The sequence below is a fragment of the Sphaeramia orbicularis genome, chromosome 24, assembly GCF_902148855.1.
Source record: "Sphaeramia orbicularis chromosome 24, fSphaOr1.1, whole genome shotgun sequence".
NCBI lineage: Eukaryota > Metazoa > Chordata > Actinopteri > Kurtiformes > Apogonidae > Sphaeramia > Sphaeramia orbicularis.
The window spans coordinates 40188405-40209012 of NC_043979.1; the positions used below are offsets into that span (position 1 = coordinate 40188405).

The 20608-nt window shown below is 36.3% G+C and overlaps 1 protein-coding gene across 1 annotated transcript in view; it reads left to right on the forward strand.

Annotated features, from left to right (window-relative positions):
- The window catches only part of sash1a (SAM and SH3 domain containing 1a), an 813502-nt gene that overhangs the window by 715455 nt on the left and 77439 nt on the right, over positions 1-20608 (forward strand). Inside the window, 1 exon segment of the mRNA XM_030128283.1 lies at positions 433-531. Within this exon segment, the coding sequence (XP_029984143.1) occupies positions 433-531 (99 nt within the window).

The window sequence follows — 20608 nt, forward strand, 5'->3', positions numbered from 1 at the left end:
ATGCGTTGACGTAGTTTATTACAAAATGCGTCAGTTTATTACATAATGCGGCTTTATTACAAGATGACGTGACATTCTTATTACATTTTGAACTTTTATTACATAATGGGAATTTATTACATAATGTGGCTCAACATACATATTTGACCCCAGCGATAAAGTGAAAACGACCCTTAAAAGTGCTTGAATTTGACCTTGAATAATGTGTACGAACCCTGTACTTCACATACAATCGACTTTTCGGATTCTTTTGGACTTCTCAGGCTGATTTCAGGTTCCAGACCCATTTCATTTGCCACTACATCGCTGGTTGTTTCCTCCGTGGTCCACCTGTGAACTGTGTTAGTGTTGTGGAAGCGTATGACGATGCTTGGTGAGAGTGGTGGTCCCGCCCTGTTCCTCTACCTCTCTAAACTCTTCTTCTCCACGTAGCTGAAGGAGTATGAGCGCAGCAGACAGTCCAGCAGTACTGACACTGCAGAGTGGACTGAAGGATCTGCACCCGTTCTAAACCAGTCCTCAAACTGCAACGTAAGTACACCCCCAACCCCCAACCCCTGTTTAACCTGACACCCTAAACCCCTCCCCTTTACCTGTCATTTATCTCTCACCTCGACCACTCTCACCTTTCACTTTAAAGGAGGTTGTGATGAATTATCCTCATGTTGTATGTGTGTGTGGATGTGTGTTTTATCAGCTGTAGGTCTGTAGAATCTACTGAACCGACAGTAAACAACATTTTATATATATGTGTGTCGAGGCCCAAAACGGAATCTGTCCCGATTCTGAAGCGGGCCGGCCCAGAATGGAATTCTATTCTAGGCCGGCCTAGAATGGAATCTCTATAGGATTCCATTCTGGGCCGGCCCAGAATGGAATCCTAACTCAACCTGGCCCAGAATGGAATTCCATTCTGGGCCCAATTCAGAATCAGGCCGGCCCAGACTGGAATTCTATTCTAGGCCGGCCTAGAATGGAATCCTGCTGCTATAATGTTATTTTTATACCATGTTTAATGCAAATGATCTCAATTATTACAAAAATCAATGCATGGAATTTGCAAATATGTGAAAAAAAATGAAACAAACAACATTTTAATTGTAAACTAGAAGCACTCGGAGAGCGCAGACCTTCGCCAAGGCTGATCAGTGGCCCCCCCCGTGGGCCCCCCCACGCCAAGGAGGTTATGTTTTTGCCAGGGTTTGTTTGTCTGTCTGTCTGTTTGTCTGTTTGTTTGTCTGTCAGTTAGTGTGCAACATAACTCAAAAAGTTATGGACAGATTTGGATGAAATTTTCTAGTCTGCGCCCCCCCCCGTGGGCCCCCCCCACCCCCGATCACCACCAAAATTTAATCATTTCTTTCTTATCCCATTTCCAACAAACCCTGAAAATTTCATCCAAATCTGTCCATAACTTTTTGAGTTATGTTGCACACTAACGGACAGACAAACAAACAAACAAACAAACAAACAAACCCTAACAAAAACATAACCTCCTTGGCGGAGGTAACTATAATACACTTTATTTACAAATAGAACCTAGTGGTACTCCCCACCAATATATGGTACAGTGAAATCAACTGAAATTGACAATAGTTACTCAAGGTATGTAAGACTGAAAATGTAAATCGGCACTAATAGACCAAAAATGTCACATTGTTGAATATGCAATCAAACTTGCACTGAAGTCTTAGAACTTGCCTGATACTGAATTGGGCCAGGTTGAGTTAGGATTCCATTCTGGGCCGGCCCAGAATGGAATCCTATAGAGATTCCATTCTAGGCCGGCCTAGAATAGAATTCCATTTTGGGCCAGCCCGCTTCAGAATCGGGCCGGCCCAAAATGGAATTCCATTTTTGATCCGATTCTGAATCGGGACAATTTCCATTTTGGGCCTCGACATATGTATAACTTTATCTACCCTCTTGTATCCACTTTTTATCCAAACTACAATATGGGGTGTCAAACATGCGGCCCGGTGCTTTCTTAGATTTCATTATATGTGTCTGTGGAGGTGTATGAGAATATATTTGCAGCTGTGTAGGGGGAAAAGAAATTAATTGAACTGTATAATTGAATGTATAATTGTACTGTACTGAAAAAAAAGAGAAAATTTAATAAAAATTAAGTTAAAAAAACAAACAAACATACGGCCCGGGGGCCAAAACCGGCCCGCCAAAGGTTCCATTCCGGCCCTGCAGGATGAAAATGCAAAAATGAACCTGAACAGTCCAGGTTGTCCAGATCCTTTTATTTCAGGTTCCACATACAGACCAATGTGATTTACAGTAAAAATAACAACATAATAAACCCATAAATAATGACAACGACAAATTTTCTTTGTGAAAAATTAAGGTGAAAAAAATAACATTACACTGTGAAAATATTTACGTTACAAAACTATTCTTTCACAATAAAATGCAAATAAATACATAAATAAAAGCAAAGATGAACAACCTGAAATATAAAATTTGAACAATATTCTGCCTGTGAATAAATGTTTTGTGCGTTTATGGATCCACTGTGATCTGTAGTTGTGTTAATAATAATAATAATAATAATAATAATAATAATGATAATAAGAGATGGAATATTGTAGAAATTGTTCAAATTTTAGTTTCAAACTCCAAAATTTTAACAATATTCTGCCTGTTACCAAATGTTTATGGAACACTGTATGAAAATGTACATGTATAAATAATAAGTCGAGGCATAACATTGTTAAAATTGCACTAATTTTTCAAATGAAATGTCAGTTTTTTTCAGGTTATTCACATCTTTTTTGTAAAATGTAAATATTTTCATAATTTAATTGGGGTTTTTTTTGTACTAAAACAAAAAGAAAAACTTGGATTTGTCATTATTTATGGGTTATTAAGTCATTATTTTACTGGTCAAATTGGGCTAAATATGGCCCCTGAACCAAAATGAGTTCGACACCCCTACTCTAACTTATTCATACCCCTGACATTTTTGGTGATTTTTTGTTTGTTTGTTTGTTTTTGTGATGAAATTAATGAATTTTATCAGATTTATTTGTGACTTAGGCTATTAGGCTAAATAAAAATGAAATAAGACACAATAGTTCTGAATACATATATCCTTCTGAGACTCAGCAATGCATTTTTGTCCTCTGTAGTGGACAAGAGTTTCACAGCTTTACTTTAAAATTTAAAAAAAAAAATGAAAATGTCCAATGAAAAGGGCATTATATAAAAATAATAATAATAAAAAATTTATCTGGAAAAAATGGTTGCATCATGCTGTTTCCAATTAAGGCAATTACTTAATGTAAAATAGTGAAAATGTTTACTTACTGGGTCTCAGGAGGATATAAAGAAATTGATGAATAAAGTCTTTCTGAAATGGGGGGACATTTTTTGGGAGAAATACATTAAATAAGTCATCATGTTCTGACTACAAAATAAATAATGATAATTAATGCTGAAATATAAAACACAATAAATACAATTATGTAATAAAACTGACACTCCTTACCTTATTTCATTTCAATATATATTTTTAAATATTATTATTATTATTATTATTATTGTCAGTCATCTTGTTTAAGCTTTGGTAACATTTTAAGGGCATTTCTGTTTTATATTATTCAAGAGGAATTTATTTAAGTAATTAAGTTATTTTATTTTTTGTTGATGAAACCTTTATTTAATTTATTTTTCTTATCAAAGAAAGAGGGCATTTTTCTATGGAAGAGGATTAGGGTCACTGGAAAAAAAATAAAATAAAAAGAAGGTCCAATGTATTTATTTATTTATTTATTTATTTATTTATTTTTAATTATTATTTATTATTATTATTATTATTATTATTATTATTATTATGAGAAAAATGCCAGAATTCTGAGGTTAAAGTCAGAATTCAGACTTTTTTTTCTCAGAATTCTGACTTTAATCTCAGAACAATAATAAAAATAAATATAAAAAATAAATTTTGACCCTTTTTTTTTTTTTTTTTTTTTTTTTAAGAGTTGGGGGTACTTGGCTAAAAAAATATATATTTCATGGGGATCTCCACTGTAAAAAGTTAAAGAACCACTGGCTTGATGAATGAAGTTGTTAATCAGATTTTTCAGACAATCTGCTCCTGAAAGTAACTTTGTTTTTGCTGACAATCATTCCTTTCCTTTTCTGTGTCTTATTATATCTTTCCTTTTGTAAATGTAGGTCGTTTCTGTTGCCGATTCAGGACACACTGCGGTCACACCGGCCTTTTCATTAGTTATGTCCTGTAGAACATCATATGGGAATTGCATGGAGTAATACTGTCTCACATACTGACCCACTTTTTTTTTTTTTTTTTTTTTTATCACAGGAACTGACTTTGTCCAAACACACAAATTCCAGACAATCTCCAAATAATGCTCTGCACATGTTCCTATGATGCTATTTCTGTGTGAAAAAACACTGATATTTTCTGGTATCCCACGCCTTGCATTTACCTTTATATACGTCGGTTAACATGCTTGAGTTTTTTTCCACTGAACCGTTCTCCTTCGTCTTTAATTAATCAATTATTTTTTGTTTTTCATGAATAAACTAAAAAAAAAAAAAAAATCAGCAGTATCAGCAACTCCATCAATAATGAACCTATTAGTGTTTTTTTTTTTTTTCTGGGGTGTGATTGATGAGTTCCTTTGATATGAAAAATAGGTTAATTATTCCATGCATAACTTTAACCTCTATTTTCTGGTGTCAGGCTGTTTTGATGTGAGTGAGCGTGACTTTCAGATCGGCTTTTGAGTCTGTTAACCCTTTCCTGCCTGTTACTGACTTCCTGTGGGAAGAAAATGGATCATTTGGTTTAAGGGTGTGCATTGGCAAATCACAATACTAGGATCAGGATACAATATATCGCGATGTATACCGTTAACAAGGCTATATTTTTTTGTTTATTACCCCGCCCCCAAAAGGGTTGGCTCGGTTCTTTGTTTGTTAACACTCTAGCAGCAAAACTATTGGTTGAATTCATAAATTGAGTTTTTAGATTGCCAGTGACCCTGAATAAAAGTGATTACATTTTTGGAAAAATAGGTTAAAGTTCAAATTTTTTATGAATTTTTTTTTTTTTTTTTTTTTCCCATTTTGCCAAAATTTGTTTATGCTGATATCAGCACACGCATAGACATGATGACATCAGCTGGATCGATGCCAAAATAAGTTACAATACGTGCGAGGGGCGGGGTTTGTTGTTCCTGGAACCACTTGTTTTGTTTCTTTTTAGCTTACCGGCTGACAGGCTGTAAGCTATTGTCGTTGTCTGTCGTCCGTTGTCCGTTACAAAAATTTCAATCATCTTCTCTGAAACTACAATTCCAATTGACTTCCAACTTGGTATACAGCTTCTTTATGATGATGTCAACAAAAGTTAGTGAAATTATTTGGATCTGAATCTGATTCTGGATTTGGTGCGACTTTGAAAAATTTCCCCATTATAATAGATAGGAAGTGGATCACTGCAATAACTCAGCAGAGAGCGAGGAGGATGGAAGAGTTACTGAAGGCGTATTGTTTGGAGGAACACACAGCTCGGCCCTGGAGGCTGTGAACAAATGTAAGAGCTGTAGGCAAAGAGGAAATGGATGAGAAAGAAAGAAAGAGAGACAGAGGATGGAGACTTAACACTTGCCCTCAGGCCGTCCCACTGCCCCCGAGTCCTAAAAGCGACCACTTCAGGAAATACTTCCAGTCTGCTGGGGCCTCTTTTGGTGTCATGTACTGCCCTCCCCTTTTTTAATAAATGGAATTAGGTCATTCCCAAATTCAGATAGTCCACAGTAGGATGTGTATGTGTGTGTACACCCATAGATTAAAAGTAGCAGGGTTTCCGCAAGGTCTTAAAAAGTCTTAAAAGTCTTGAATTTATAAACCTGCATTTAATAGATTCACAGATTCAACATTTTATTTGCCATTGGTGCATACATATAAACACACATAGGAACTCTTTTGCGGTTGTTTAGGGAGTCAGATAAAAGATACTAGGAAAAAAACACATAATTCTGTGTAAAAAAAAAAAAAAAAAAAAAAAAGAGGTCATGTACATCTGTAAATTTCTATGTATAAAGTGCATAAAAACCAACCCAGGAGACAATAAAATTAACCTGTTTAACCCTGACCATATTTTCAGGGGAAAAACGCCTAAAAAGACATACCCCAAGTACAGGGGTTGGACAAAATAATGGAAACACCTTCACCTCAGGATGATAATGCCCCAATCCATACAGCTAGAATTGTTAAAGAATGGCATGAGGAACATTCTAATGAAGTTGAGCATCTCGTATGGCCGGCACAGTCCCCAGACCTCAACATTATTGAGCATTTATGGTCAGTTTTAGAGATTCAAGTAAGACGTCCATTTCCACCGCCATCGTCTCTAAAAGAGTTGGAGGGTATTCTAACTGAAGAATGGCTTAAAATTCCTTTGGAAACAATTCACAAGTTGGATGAATCAATACCTCGGAGAATTGAGGCTGTAATTACCGCAAAAGGCGGACCTACACCATATTAAATTATATTTTGTTGATGTTTTAAGGTGTTTCCATTATTTTGTCCAACCCCTGTATAAACACACATAGGAACTCTTTTGCGGTTGTTTAGGGAGTCAGATAAAAGATACTAGAAAAAAAACACATAATTCTGTGTAAAAAAAAAAAAAAGGTCCTGTACATCTGTAAATTTCTATGTATAAAGTGCATAAAAACCAACCCAGAAGACAATAAAATTAACCTGTTTAACCCTGACCATATTTTCAGGGGAAAAACACCTGAAAAGACATACCCAAAGTAAATGAAGAATTACTTATAATACTTATAATAATAAGGTTCATATGGATGTTCTTGGTGTCTGTGGACATTTACAGACCTCACAGAATCTATTCCCATTGTGGAAAATATTGTATCTATTACTCTGCCTGAGTAAACTGTAACAAACTAAAAGAGAAATTAGAATTTTTTATCCTCGCCTTTTTTTTTTTTTTTTTTTTTTTCGGTTGGATTGACGATGATATGCATAAATTAACTGTTCGCGTCGGAGATTTTTAATAGCGTATATTTCACCCCACAAAGATTAAAAATCATGTTTGAACATTAAAGTTTGCACTAAAATACACTTTTGATGTACTTTTATTAACATTAGGGTCTAATATGGAAGTAAATCTGTCTCATCAGATTTTGAATTATAAAAACCATTGAATTTCTAGTACTGAATTTTTTTGCACTGAAATTATCTGAATTTTTTGTCTCTGAATTCAACTAGGTTCATAAATTTAGAATAAAAGAAAACTGAGATGCAAAAAAATCAGATGCAAAAATTGAGATGCATAAAATTCAGAAGCAAAAAATTGAGATGCAAAAATTCTGAAGCAAAAAAATTCAGATGCAAAAAAATCAGTAGCGAAAAGTTCAGATGCTAAAAATTCAGAAGCAAAAAATTCAAAAGCAAAAAATTCAGATGCAAAAAATTCAGATGCTAAAAATTCAGAAGCAAAAAATTCAAAAGCAAAAAATTCAGATCACAGATCCGCGCTGACCGTCTTCCTGCATTGGTGTCACATGACCAACCTAACGTAACTGGTTGGTTGGTTGGCTGACGGTTCGACTTGAGATAGAATCGATTGCTTATCCGTGGTGTCCCGGATGTGAGATCTAAATTTTTTGCGTCTGAATTTTTTTGCATTTGAATTTTTTGCTTCTGAATTTTTTGCATCTGAATTTTTTTGCATCTGAATTTTTTGCATCTGAATGTTTTGCATCTAAATTTTTTGCATCTGAAATTTTTGCTTCTGAATTTTTTGCATTTGAATTTTTTTTTATTCTCAATTTATGAACATAGTTAAATTGAGAGACAAAAAATTCCGATACTTAATTTCAGTGCAAAAAAAAAATTCCGATACTTAATTTCAGTGCAAAAAAATTCAGTGCTAGAAATTCAGTGGCTTTTATAATTCCAAATCTGATGAGACAGACTTACTTCCATAGTCTAAACTTTGAGCAAAAGTTGAAAAAAACATTCATTGTCCTGATTTATTATATTTTTGTAGTAGATGAATATTAATATAATTTTTTTCGGCCCACGGGCGGGCTGATAGGGCTAAAAGGGTTTTAAATAGATAAATAAATACACCCATAAGGAGGTAGTCAGCCTACAACCAGCTCATATATATACATACACACCTACACACATGCGTATACAAACATATACACACGTACAAGTACACATATACACATGCATTATATTGCACTATGCCTACTTTATTTTGCATTTGCCAGGAGCCTCACTGCAGCAGGGATGAAGCTGTTGTAGAAGCGTGTTGTGTGTGCGATACCTTAAAAAAGTCTTTAAAAGGTTTTTAAATTTGATTATGGCAGGTCTTCAGTTATGTTGCCATAAATTTGTGTCTAAATGTGTCAATTAAATGTCCAAGTTGCAAAGAAAGTAACATTTGTCAACTCAGTTCCATCTGTTCCGACCCAACAATTTTATCAAAATTAGGAACTGATTATGGCTAATTTTGCAGAACATTTATCCCAACACATGCAGTTGTCAACTAAGAAAGCTGACTTTGTGAACTTTAAGGACCAGCTTAGGATATGTTGCAATAAACTTGTGTCTAAATGTGTCATTTAAATGTCCAAGTTGGAAATAAAGTAATATTAGTTGACTCAGTTTCACCTGTTCCAACCCGACAATTTATGTTGAAATTAGGAACCGATTGTCGCTAACTTTGCAGAACATTTAGCCCATCACGTGCAGTTGTCATCAAGAATGCTGACTTTGGGAACTTTAAGGAACAGCTTAGGATATGTTGCCATAAATTTGTGTCTAAATGTGTCATTTAAATGTCCGAGCTGCAAAGAAAGTAACGTCAGTCGACTCAGTTTCACCTGTTCCGACCCGACAATTTATATCAAAATTAGGAACCGATTATGGCTAACTTTGCAGAACATTTAGCCCGACACATGCAGTTGTCATCTGAGAAAGCTGACTTCGGGAACTTTAAGGAACAGCTTAGGATATGTTGCCATAAATTTGTGTCTAAATGTGTCATTTAAATGTCCGAGCTGCAAAGAAAGTAACGTCAGTCGACTCAGTTCCGACCTGACAATTCATTTTGAAATTAGGAACCAATTATTGCTAACTTTGCAGAACATTTAGCCCAACACATGTGCAGTTGTCATCTGAGAAAGCTGACTTCGGGAACTTTAAGGAACAGCTTAGGATATGTTGCCATAAATTTGTGTCTAAATGTGTCATTTAAATGTCCGAGCTGCAAAGAAAGTAACGTCAGTCGACTCAGTTCCGACCTGACAATTCATTTTGAAATTAGGAACCAATTATTGCTAACTTTGCAGAACATTTAGCCTAACACATGTGCAGTTGTCATCTGAGAAAGCTGACTTCGGAACTTTAAGGAACAGCTTAGGATATGTTGCCATAAATTTGTGTCTAAATGTGTCATTTAAATGTCCGAGCTGCAAAGAAAGTAACGTTAGTCGACTCAGTTCCGACCTGACAACTCATATTGAAATTAGGAACCGATTATCGCTAACTTTGCAGAACATTTAGCCCATCACGTGCAGTTGTCATCTGAGAAAGCTGATTCGGGAACTTTAAGGAACAGCTTCAGTTATGTTGCCATAAACTTGTGTATAAATATGTCTGGGAAATGTCCGAGCTGCAAAGAAAGTAACGTTAGTCGACTCAGTTTCACCTGTTCCGACCCGACAATTTATATCAAAATTAGGAACCGATTATGGCTAACTTTGCAGAACATTTAGCCCGACACATGCAGTTGTCATCTGAGAAAGCTGACTTCGGGAACTTTAAGGAACAGCTTAGGATATGTTGCCATAAATTTGTGTCTAAATGTGTCATTTAAATGTCCGAGCTGCAAAGAAAGTAACGTCAGTCGACTCAGTTCCGACCTGACAATTCATTTTGAAATTAGGAACCAATTATTGCTAACTTTGCAGAACATTTAGCCCAACACATGTGCAGTTGTCATCTGAGAAAGCTGACTTCGGGAACTTTAAGGAACGGCTTAAGTTATGTTGCCATAAACTTGTGTCTAAATATGTCTGGGAAATGTCCGAGCTGCAAAGAAAGTAACGTTAGTCGACTCAGTTTCACCTGTTCTGACCCGACAATTTATATCAAATTAGGAACCGATTATGGCTAACTTTGCAGAACATTTAGCCCGACACATGCAGTTGTCATCTGAGAAAGCTGACTTCGGGAACTTTAAGGAACAGCTTAGGATATGTTGCTATAAATTTGTGTCTAAATGTGTCATTTAAATGTCCGAGCTGCAAAGAAAGTAACGTTAGTCGACTCAGTTCCGACCTGACAATTCATATTGAAATTAGGAACCGATTATCGCTAACTTTGCAGAACATTTAGCCCATCACGTGCAGTTGTCATCTGAGAAAGCTGACTTCGGGAACTTTAAGGAACAGCTTCAGTTATGTTGCCATAAACTTGTGTCTAAATGTGTCAGTTAAATGCCCGAGTTGCAAAGAAAGTAACGTTAGTCGACTCAGTTCCATCTGTTCCAACCCGACAATTTATATTGAAATTAGGAACCGATTATCGCTAACTTTGCAGAACATTTAGCCTAACACATGCAGTTGTCGCCTGAGAAAGCTGACTTCGGGAACTTTAAGGAACGGCTTAAGTTATGTTCCCATAAAGTTGTGTCTAAATGTGTCCGAGTCCAAATTTCAAAGAAAGTAACATTTGATGACTCAGTTCCATCTGTTCCGACCCAACAATTTATATCGAAATCAGGACCTGATTATGGCTAACTTTGCAGAACATTTAGCCCAACACACGAGCAGTTGTCGTCTGTGAAAACTGACGTCAGGAAATTTAAGGGATAAGTGAAAAGTAAGCATGAGGAAGTGCTAATTTAATAATATCTGTTTGGAGAAAATATCGTTCTCTAATTGGTTGACATGAGTTCGAAGTTTGCTGCACCTTGGACAAGAAATCAACTCAGAACGATGGGAATCAAGGCGTTGGAGTTTTTTTTTCATGCCTGAAGAGGAATAAAAACACTCAGGAAAAAATCTTGATTAAGGTTCCCCATAATTCATGCATGAAAGGGTTAATTATTTCTTTCTTTTTTTTAGTTATATCTTTTTATTTCCAAATAGTTCAAGAGAGACCACTACAAATGGAGTTCCAAAGTTTAATAAATCAGACACTGATAGCACAGCACTCTGTTTTAGGTCATTTTTTTTCAACAAAAACATGCTTTGGTTGGTGCTGGTTAGGGAGTACTTGGCCTGAAAAAATATTTCACAGGGGGTACATCACTGAAAAAAGGTTGAGAACCGCTGGTCTAGGATATCATTAACCCTTTTATGCACAAATTATGAGAACCTTAATCAAGATTTTTTTTTCCTGAGTGTTTTCATTTCTCTTTAAACATGAAAAAACAATGTGATTGAAACATTTCTTATGAAAAATAAATAAATAATGTTAAAAATACATTAAAAAAATAGTAATAATAATAATAATAATAATAATAATAATAATAATAATAATAATGTTATTAACCTGAAGTTGCAAAAATGTGCATTCAGCTGGACACCATGTGTTTAACCCTTTCATGCATTCTGGTAACTCAGTGGACAGTTCTTCTCCAGCTGTTCTCTTGTATATTCATGGGTTTTGTTGTTTTAATTCCATATCAGCCAACACAGTGGACGCTTATGCATCATCCATAATACACTTTAATTCATACCATTACTGTAACTTTGCTGTTCTTGATAAACCTGATCTGCATAGTAACATGTTTCAGTGTAAATCAATTATTTGTTTGCAAAAAAAGTTGTTGTTTTTTTTTTTTTTGCATATTATCTCCATGAAAAGAGTAATAATTAGCCTTAGAATATGTTAAATGTGAGAAACATCAGATTTTATTTCATTGTTTTAATATCAATTTCTGATATTGGGTTTTAAACGCGTTTCTTTACTTCAAAATATTAAATGCATGGACCAGTTTTGTAACTCCATGGAAAAAAAAACAACAACAACTTGATCACATTGTTTTTTGTTTTTTTTCCATGCCTATGGAGGAATAAAAAACACTTAAGAAAAAAGTCTTAACTAAGGTTCTCATAATTAATGCATGAAAGGGTTAATTTTCGACGCGAAGAAGAAACATGTATTTACTAATAAATTGCACAAAACTATAACTATTACACTCAGGAGAGATGTACTGTACACAATGTTTACCAATTCATGTCAGAAAAGATATGTAGTGTCTTAACAATTTAATGAAGATATGTCCAAAAAAAACAAAAACAACAAAATCCATGAATATACAAGAGAACAGCTGTAGAATAACTGTCCGCTGTAGTGACCAGTATGCATGAAAGGGTTAAAACCTCCCGATTTCGTGTCTCCAAGGCCTCCGGTGTACGAGATTTTGTCTTGCACACCTCCACTTTTGTGCGACCCCACAGGTAAAAACTGAACAAACTAAGCAAATTCTAATGCCTAGCTACTTTTCCCCCACCCTGTAGTCTTATAAAGGTCTTAAATACAGGGTGAGTCAGCAAAAAACGCTCTTTTCATTTAAAGAAATTGTACCACTGAAATGGAAATGCTTATTTTTCTTTTGATTATACAGTCATATTGATGTGGTTATTGAGCATGTCTGGCGATTGAATCATTGATTTATGGCATAGCATAACAGAGGGAATGTCCATTGTTTATCGTGCACCGAAATATCTGCCAACACAGTCTATGCCACCGTGAATGAAATTGAAATTGTCAACCATTACAGCATGTTTACTCGCCATCAAAATGTTTTGTCTCAACGAAGTCGTCCGGCACGACCTTCGACCTGGCTACCATTCAGATTGATGCAAATCTGTGCTCGTTGTTGCATCTCTAACACAGCTCTTCTCGCCATTCGTGTTCGTCGTAGGGCTTGGATTTCAGCCGTGATGCGATTTCGGAGTTCCTGAAGAGTTTGTGGAACAGTCTGATACACACGGTTTTTAAGATACCCCCACAAGAAAAAGGGAAGCGGTCTTGAAACTGCCGGATGGTTTCTTGGACGCTACCAGTTTCGCAGAATTTTGTCACCATGAAAGCTCTCTGCACATCCGTAAACTGTGGTCTTGCCATGATGAAAACTCCCTGGGCACTGTCATGTAGGCCTATGTCCTGAGTGTGAAAGCAAAGCCCCGACTCCTGTAATTGTTGTCAATTTCAAGTTTGTTCACTGTGGCATACATTGTGTTGGCAGGTATTTCAGTGCCCAATAAACAATGGACCTTCTCTCTCTTATGCAATGCAATAAATCTATAACTACATCACCAGACATGCTCAATAACCACATCAATATGACTGTATGGTCAAAAGAAAAATCAGTGTTTCCGTTTTTAGCAGTACAATTTCTTTAAATGGAAAGAGCGTTTTTTCTGACTCACCCTGTCTAACTTGACTAGACCTGTGAATATACAGCCCATACTCGTAGCTGACATGTTTGGAATATGCAGTTCTTTGCCAGCTCTGTCGTTCTTTGGTCTCTGCGATCTGTCTTCCCCCGGCGATCGGAGCCCACATTCCACGGCCGACCATTAGCGTTGTGGGGGCCAAGGCAGGGTCAGAGGGGCTCAAATGCTGGGATTGTTCTCCACATACAACACGCCTTTTCTCTGCTAGCTGTGCGGCACTGCGCTTCCAAACAGCCCCTCATTCCTCAGAGTTGAATTCACTCACGGGGTTGCATCCGTATACGCATCTGCCGGCATGTGCGCCAGGACACGGGTGTTATTTTGGATCATGCACGCACTGTGGATCTGCTCATCCTGCACTTTACGACCTTTTGGATATTAACACAAAGGATGGTGCGTTTGTTTTTTAAGTGACTTGGTAAGTTAGCATATTTGACCAAGTTGTGTTTTTGTGGGACGATGCACGAAGACTTTGAAGTGCACCACAGGAATGTTAGTTTGTAGTTTGTTTCTGGGAGTAATCCTCCAAATAATGCAGTTATGGTGGAAGAATGGTTGCTTTGACCTTGTTGGCGCTGCTTGATTCATTGTCCATTCCTGTTTACGTGGTCATTTGCATGCATTACTGTCCTCCAGGCCTGATCAGGAGTTGTATATCACTGTCTCTTTACCTTCTCCAGTGACTTTACTCCGACAGACCACAATAAAAGGAGGGTGATTTATATTGTTGGTAGACCCAATGGGTGGATCACTTTCACATTTCTCTCTCGGATTTGCAGTCTCTGGTTCACAGGTGTCAAACATGAGGCCCGGGGGCCAAATCTGGCCCGCCAAAGAATCCAATCTGGCCCGTAGGATGGATTTGTGAAATACAAAAATTACACTGAAGATATTAACAATTGTGGATGTCAAAAAATCCTTTTAATTCAGATTCCACATACAGACCAATTAGATATCAAGTCAGTCACACCAGTATAATACTATCATATTCAACCTTTAAATCACAGGTGTCAAACATGCGGCCCGGGGGCCAAATCCGGCCCACCAAAGGGTCCAATCCGGCCCTGTTGAGCCGCATTATATAATAATTTCCCATTATGTAATAAAAGTTCAAAATGTAATAAGAATGTCACGTCATCTTGTAATAAAGCCGTATTATGTAATAAACTGACGCATTTTGTAAATAAACTACCTCAATGCATTATGTAGTAAATTTTTTTTCGCATTATGTAGTAAGTTATTACAATTTGAGAAGTTTATTACAAAATGCACTTGACACATTTTTATTTTCAGGAAAATGTAATGTGCTAAATTAATCTTTAAACTGTGTGGTTAAAGTTCTGATTCCATTACCTGTAGCTCCTGTGACTAATTTCTTCTAAATTGCTCTGAAATGATATTAATTTGGATTGTTATTACATAATGAACCATGTTATTACATTTTTTAAAATAAAAATGTGTCAAGTGTATTTTGTAATAAACTTCTCAAATTGTAATAACTTACTACATAACGTGAAAAATTTACTACGTAATGCACTGAGGTAGTTTATTACAAATTTATTCACTCTAGCAATTTTAGCTAGCTGGGCACCATCGACACTTCACGGTCTGTCACTTGTCGTTTAGAGTCGTCTTCTGGTCTCCACTCTACATGGAAACATGGAGACTAGGGTACGTTTACATGGCAAACACTCCGCAAAGATTTTCTCCTTTGCGTTATAAAATCACTTCTGCGTTAAGACGAAGCCGCTAGATAACGATCTGCGTTAACATGACGTCCGCTGAGGACGGCTGAATACGCTGTAGTGGCCATGCCAGACCAGTAGCTGGCGATGTAGAGCTGTAGTGAAAACAGTGGCGGTAAAACACGCGCCTGCGCACAAACGATTTTCCGTTTTAGACAGCCTTTAAATGAGGAGAAGAAGAAGAAGAAGAAGAAAGAAGAAGACGAAGAAGCGGAGAGAACACTATTTACAACCATCAGTGGCGACGTGGTCGTACAAAGACGCAGGACTTCTTGTGTCTGGACAGACGAGCTGAGCACAGTTAGCAGCACGGTATGTGTTCTGAAACCGGCCATTGTTGTTGTGGTTGTTCCTTCTTTTTCTGCAGCTTTATTGTGTCATAGAGGCTGGCAAACCAGCTTGGAGGCGCATTACCGCCACCAACTGGCCTGGAGTGGGTTAACTGGCGGTTCTTGGCTGCTGCGCGCATGCGGTGACGTCATATTTTACCCGGAACGCTCCGATTCGCTGTTAACACGGGAGCTGAAATGCGGAGCGTATCGATAACATTCCACCCTGGACCCTGGTATCAAAAGTTTCCGGATTTCAGGCACTCTAGGCACCGTTTCCATGTTAACAGAAGGCTAATCCGCGATGAAATCTTCCCGGAGTCGACTGAATCCTACGCGTGTAAACGGCCCCTCAAACTTGGGAGGAAAACAGCAGAGTCCTGTATGAGATTTATTGAATACGACGGGGAGGAAGAGAAAAGATGTGACGAAACTAAAACTAAACTAAAACTAAGCATTTAGAAGAAAACAAAAACTAATAAAAAAACTAGCAAACCTGCTCTAAAAACTAATAAAACTAACTGAATTAGAGAAAAAAAAGTCGAAACTAACTAAATCTAAACTATAATGAAAAATCCTAAAACTATTATAACCTTGGTGGTGGATAGCAGAAGTTCCTCTTGTACAGAATTCAAGATACTCCTTCAGTGAAGGGTTCATCGCAAGTTTCTGCACATTCTTTTGAACCCATAAAGACCCAGTGACACTTTTATCCCAGTTCCTAAATGAATTTTTCCTTCTGTTTACCTTTTTTTCAAGGATTTATCATCATTTGTTACAGGGTCAAAACACAGTAATGTCCCATCAGAGAGCAAACTTTAATGATTGCCATTTCAATATCTATTTCAATATAAATAGCTCCATGTTTTGGATAATCCCTTGTAGAAGCCAATAATGTAATAAACAGCTGATAACATAATAATGGCCGATATTGTAATAAATTTGCTATTTTTTAAATGTAATAGGCCAATAACGTAATAAAAGTCCTGAAACCGATAAGGTAATAGCTTTTGGCCAATAACGTTATAACTTATAACATTATTAGCTCAGTTATTACATTTGCAAAGAATTTTTTTTTCCTCCCGGCCAATAACATAATAACCAGCCAATAAGTTAATAACGTTATTGGCCAAAAGTTATTACCATTATCGGTTCAGGACTTTTATGACATTGTTGGCCAGATATTTGTTATTGGCCTATTTACATTTTAAAAATGGCAAATTTATTACCTTATCGGCCGTTATTACGTTATTCGGATGTTATTACATCTTGGCTTCTACATCCCTTATGGTCCAACTAAAGCAAAATGAATTTAAAAGTAATAAATGTGGGTCATTTTAGGCAACACTAATCTGTCAAATTGTCTCTACAATGCTCCCATCAGAGAGATTTCGAATACAATGTTTGGACCCTACAGTATTATTCTCTGTATTTTGCATTTTTTCAGTGTAAATTCAGTATTTTTACCTATAATTAAATGACTGATTATGTCGATTTTCATTGAAAGCTCAGATTAAAGATTGAGTTATTTTATCAGAAACATAGAAAATGAAAAAAAGGATCTTTTTTTTTTTTTTATATATAAAAACACTATCATTAACTGAACATAAACCCAGTGTCTCCATCCACTGTCACTGATCCAACTCCATGGGTTTTACTGGTGAATCAATGTTGTAGAACAGGGTGTCAAACTCATTTTAGTTCAGGGGCCACATTCAGCACATTGATCTGAAGTGGGCCCAAACCAGTTAAAATAATAACAGAGAGCCAAAGTTAAATTATATTATCAGGCTTTACGTCCACAAAGTTTCCTTAAAAATCTGAATAACATGAACAACTTGAATTGTGTTAACCCTCCGGTATCCGGGTGCGCCTTTTAGGCACACTTTGCACTTCGTTTTAAAAACATTCATATCCTTTTCACAATTTAAATAAGGTCAGAATTCAAAGTTGTTCATTTTTGCATGATCTTTAAAATTCTGGTCACCAACTAAAATGTGCACATTGTAAACAAAAAGAAATCACAAGACTAGCATCTGTCTGCCCAAATGTGCCTAAAACGCACTATTTCTTCCATTTGATATGTATGATTAGAGCTGAGCTTGATTTAAAAAAAACAAATCAATTAGAGCAGAAAAATAATCAATATATAATATTTGATAGTTTGATTTATAGGTGTGCATTTTTTGCACACTTGGTGACAGATGCCAGTAATTTGAACATCTGACCTAGCACCAAAAATAATAATGTAATTACCCAATGTCGGAGTTAATCACTGACATATGCCAGGATGAAAAAATCAAATAATATGTGATTCACTTTTTATGTATATTGAAAAAAAATATTTTTGTGTGTTATTTCCATCCAAAAAAATGGTTTGTTTACATTACAAACACGGCATTTAAAGGGTTAAAAATGTGAAAATTATTGAGTATTTGGTATTTTTATTTACAGCTCAAGTTGATGAAATAGAAAAAAGTGTAAAAGAATTAAAAACAAACTGTATGAAAATTTTTTTGACATTATTCCACAAGTGTGCGGAAAAAAAAGGCACACTTGTGTTTAGTACGGGCCTTGCTGGATGGGATACTGGAGGGTTAGAAAAACAAGTGTAATTTTAACAAAGTTCGGCCTCGTTTTATCAATTTATCATTTACACATGTGCATACAATCGCACAAAACAATTTAGTAACAGGCAGAATATTGGTTAAAACTGGATTTACTATTCTTAAGACATTTCGTTTGTTTATATTTGTTCAGGTTATTCACATTTTCATATAGTTTTACTTTTTTACACCAAAAAAACAAAGACAAAATTTCGGGTGGTCATTATTTATTGATTATTATGATAATATTTTACTGTTCTGACCCACTTGAAATCTAATTGGACTGTATGTGGAACCTGAATTAAAAGGATTTTGACACCATTGATTGTTAATATCTTAAGTGTAATTTTTGCATTTCACAAATTCATCCCGGATTGGACCCTTTGGCGGGACGGATTTGGCCCCCGGGCTGCATGTTTGACGCCTGTGTTGTAGAAGATGACGGTGTTTCTGGGGTAACTTTGGAGCCTCTGAACGTCCAAATGAGTTCTATCTGATGACCATGAAAAGACGACAAACTGTATTTTACACCGATTATTTACATGTATTGACTGGATTTGTGGCTCTAAAGTTATTAAACATTTAATATCAGTAGATGGTTTAGGTCGTCGTTGGGTTTTTATGGGTTAATCAATCTTCTCAAACTTTGTAGCTAATACCCTTGAGCGGTGTCCACTGCAAATGGAAAGTTGAAGGAGTCGCTGCTGCAGCCAGGATTATGCGGTTCAGCTGAGGGATTGTCAGAGGGAATTGGGAATAGCGGTTTTGGGTTTTCAGAGCCTATTTCTGTGGTTTCTCAGAGGCCAAATGCGCCGGGTACGTATGACGGAGGACCCGAGAGTTGCTCGCACACCTCAAGAAGTGGTGAAACATTGGACGAAAACAAGCTTAATGGAATGGACTTTGGGAGATGTCACGTTGACGAATTGGTCATCTCCCTTCAGGGCGATGACAAGTGATGTTTGGCGACACTCTCAATCTTTCAGGAAATAAAAGGGTATGATGTCACTTCAGTGGTGCGGATATCAGATCTATTTGCTTTGCAACCAATCCACAGTTGTTAACATCACCTCGACTGTATGTCAGCATTGACTGAGCCAGACTTGTGGTCTAAACCAGTGATTCTGAGACCCAGTTTACACGACAACGCTCTCTGGTGAAAACGACTAAATATTTTCTCAGATGTGCCTTTCGTTTAGACGGCAAACGCAAAGAAATGAAACCATCTTCCGGAGTGGTAATCTTAAAAACGCTCTACTCTCGCGTCACCGTGTAAAGCACAGATGTCAAACATGAGGCCCGGGGGCCAAATCCGGCCCGCCAAAGGGTCCAATCCGGCCTGTAGGATGAATTTGTGAAATGCAAAAATTACACTGAAGATACTAACAGTCAATGGTTTTACTTTAGGGCCCATATAAAGCCCTACTATAGTCTCAAGTGGGTCAGATCAGTAAAATACTACCATTAAAAATGTACAAATAATGACAATTCAAAATTTTTCCACTGTTTTAATGTAAAAAAAAAAAAGTGTAATTAGATGAAAATATGTAAATTTACAAACTAGCCTCTCACAAAACATATGAAAAACTAGAAATGTGTTCAGAGAAGTAAATGCAATTTTACTAATTTTTTTGCCAGTTACTAGAATATTTTGTAAATTTGCAGATCCATTGTGATCTGTAAGTTGTAATGCACATTTACAAATGATAAGCAGAGGCAGAATAGAGTTAAAATTGCACTTATTTTTCTTAATACATTTCAGTTTTTCCATGGTTCTTCATGTTATTCACATTTTTAAAAGGACAGTTTATAGATGTAAACGTTTCCATAATGTAATTTGACTTTTTCATTATAAAATACATTGAAATATTTGGAGTTGGCATTATTTATATATTAATATGTTATTAATTCACTGGTCCGGCCCACTACAGATCATATTGGGAGGATTTGGCCCCTGACCTAAAATGAGTTTGACCCCTGGTCTAAAGGTTTGAAAACACAAAACTGCATTCTCTTGTCGCATAGAGTTTACATCATGGGTACACACCAGTACAGGAAAACAACAACATGTCAGATTATTTCCCTGCGACGGACCTTCAAGTTGTCCTAGCCGCTCTAATTTACATCCAAGAGTCGTTTCAGCTGTTGTCATCAATCTTTATGTAGAGTAGTAGAGAGCAGAGAAGTAAGATGTTCTGTTTCCTGTTTTGTGATTGTATTTTGCGCTAGGAGAGAACAGGAAGAGATGTAGAAAGGTTCTACACAGCAAGGTTATAATAGTTTTGGATTTTTCATTATAGTTTAGTTTTATTTAGTTTATGACTTTTTTTTTTTCTCTAATTGAGTTAGTTTTAATTCGTTTTTAGAGCAGGTTTGCTAGTTTTTATTAGTTGTTTTTTTTTTTTGAATGCTTAGTTTTAGTTTAGTATTAGTTT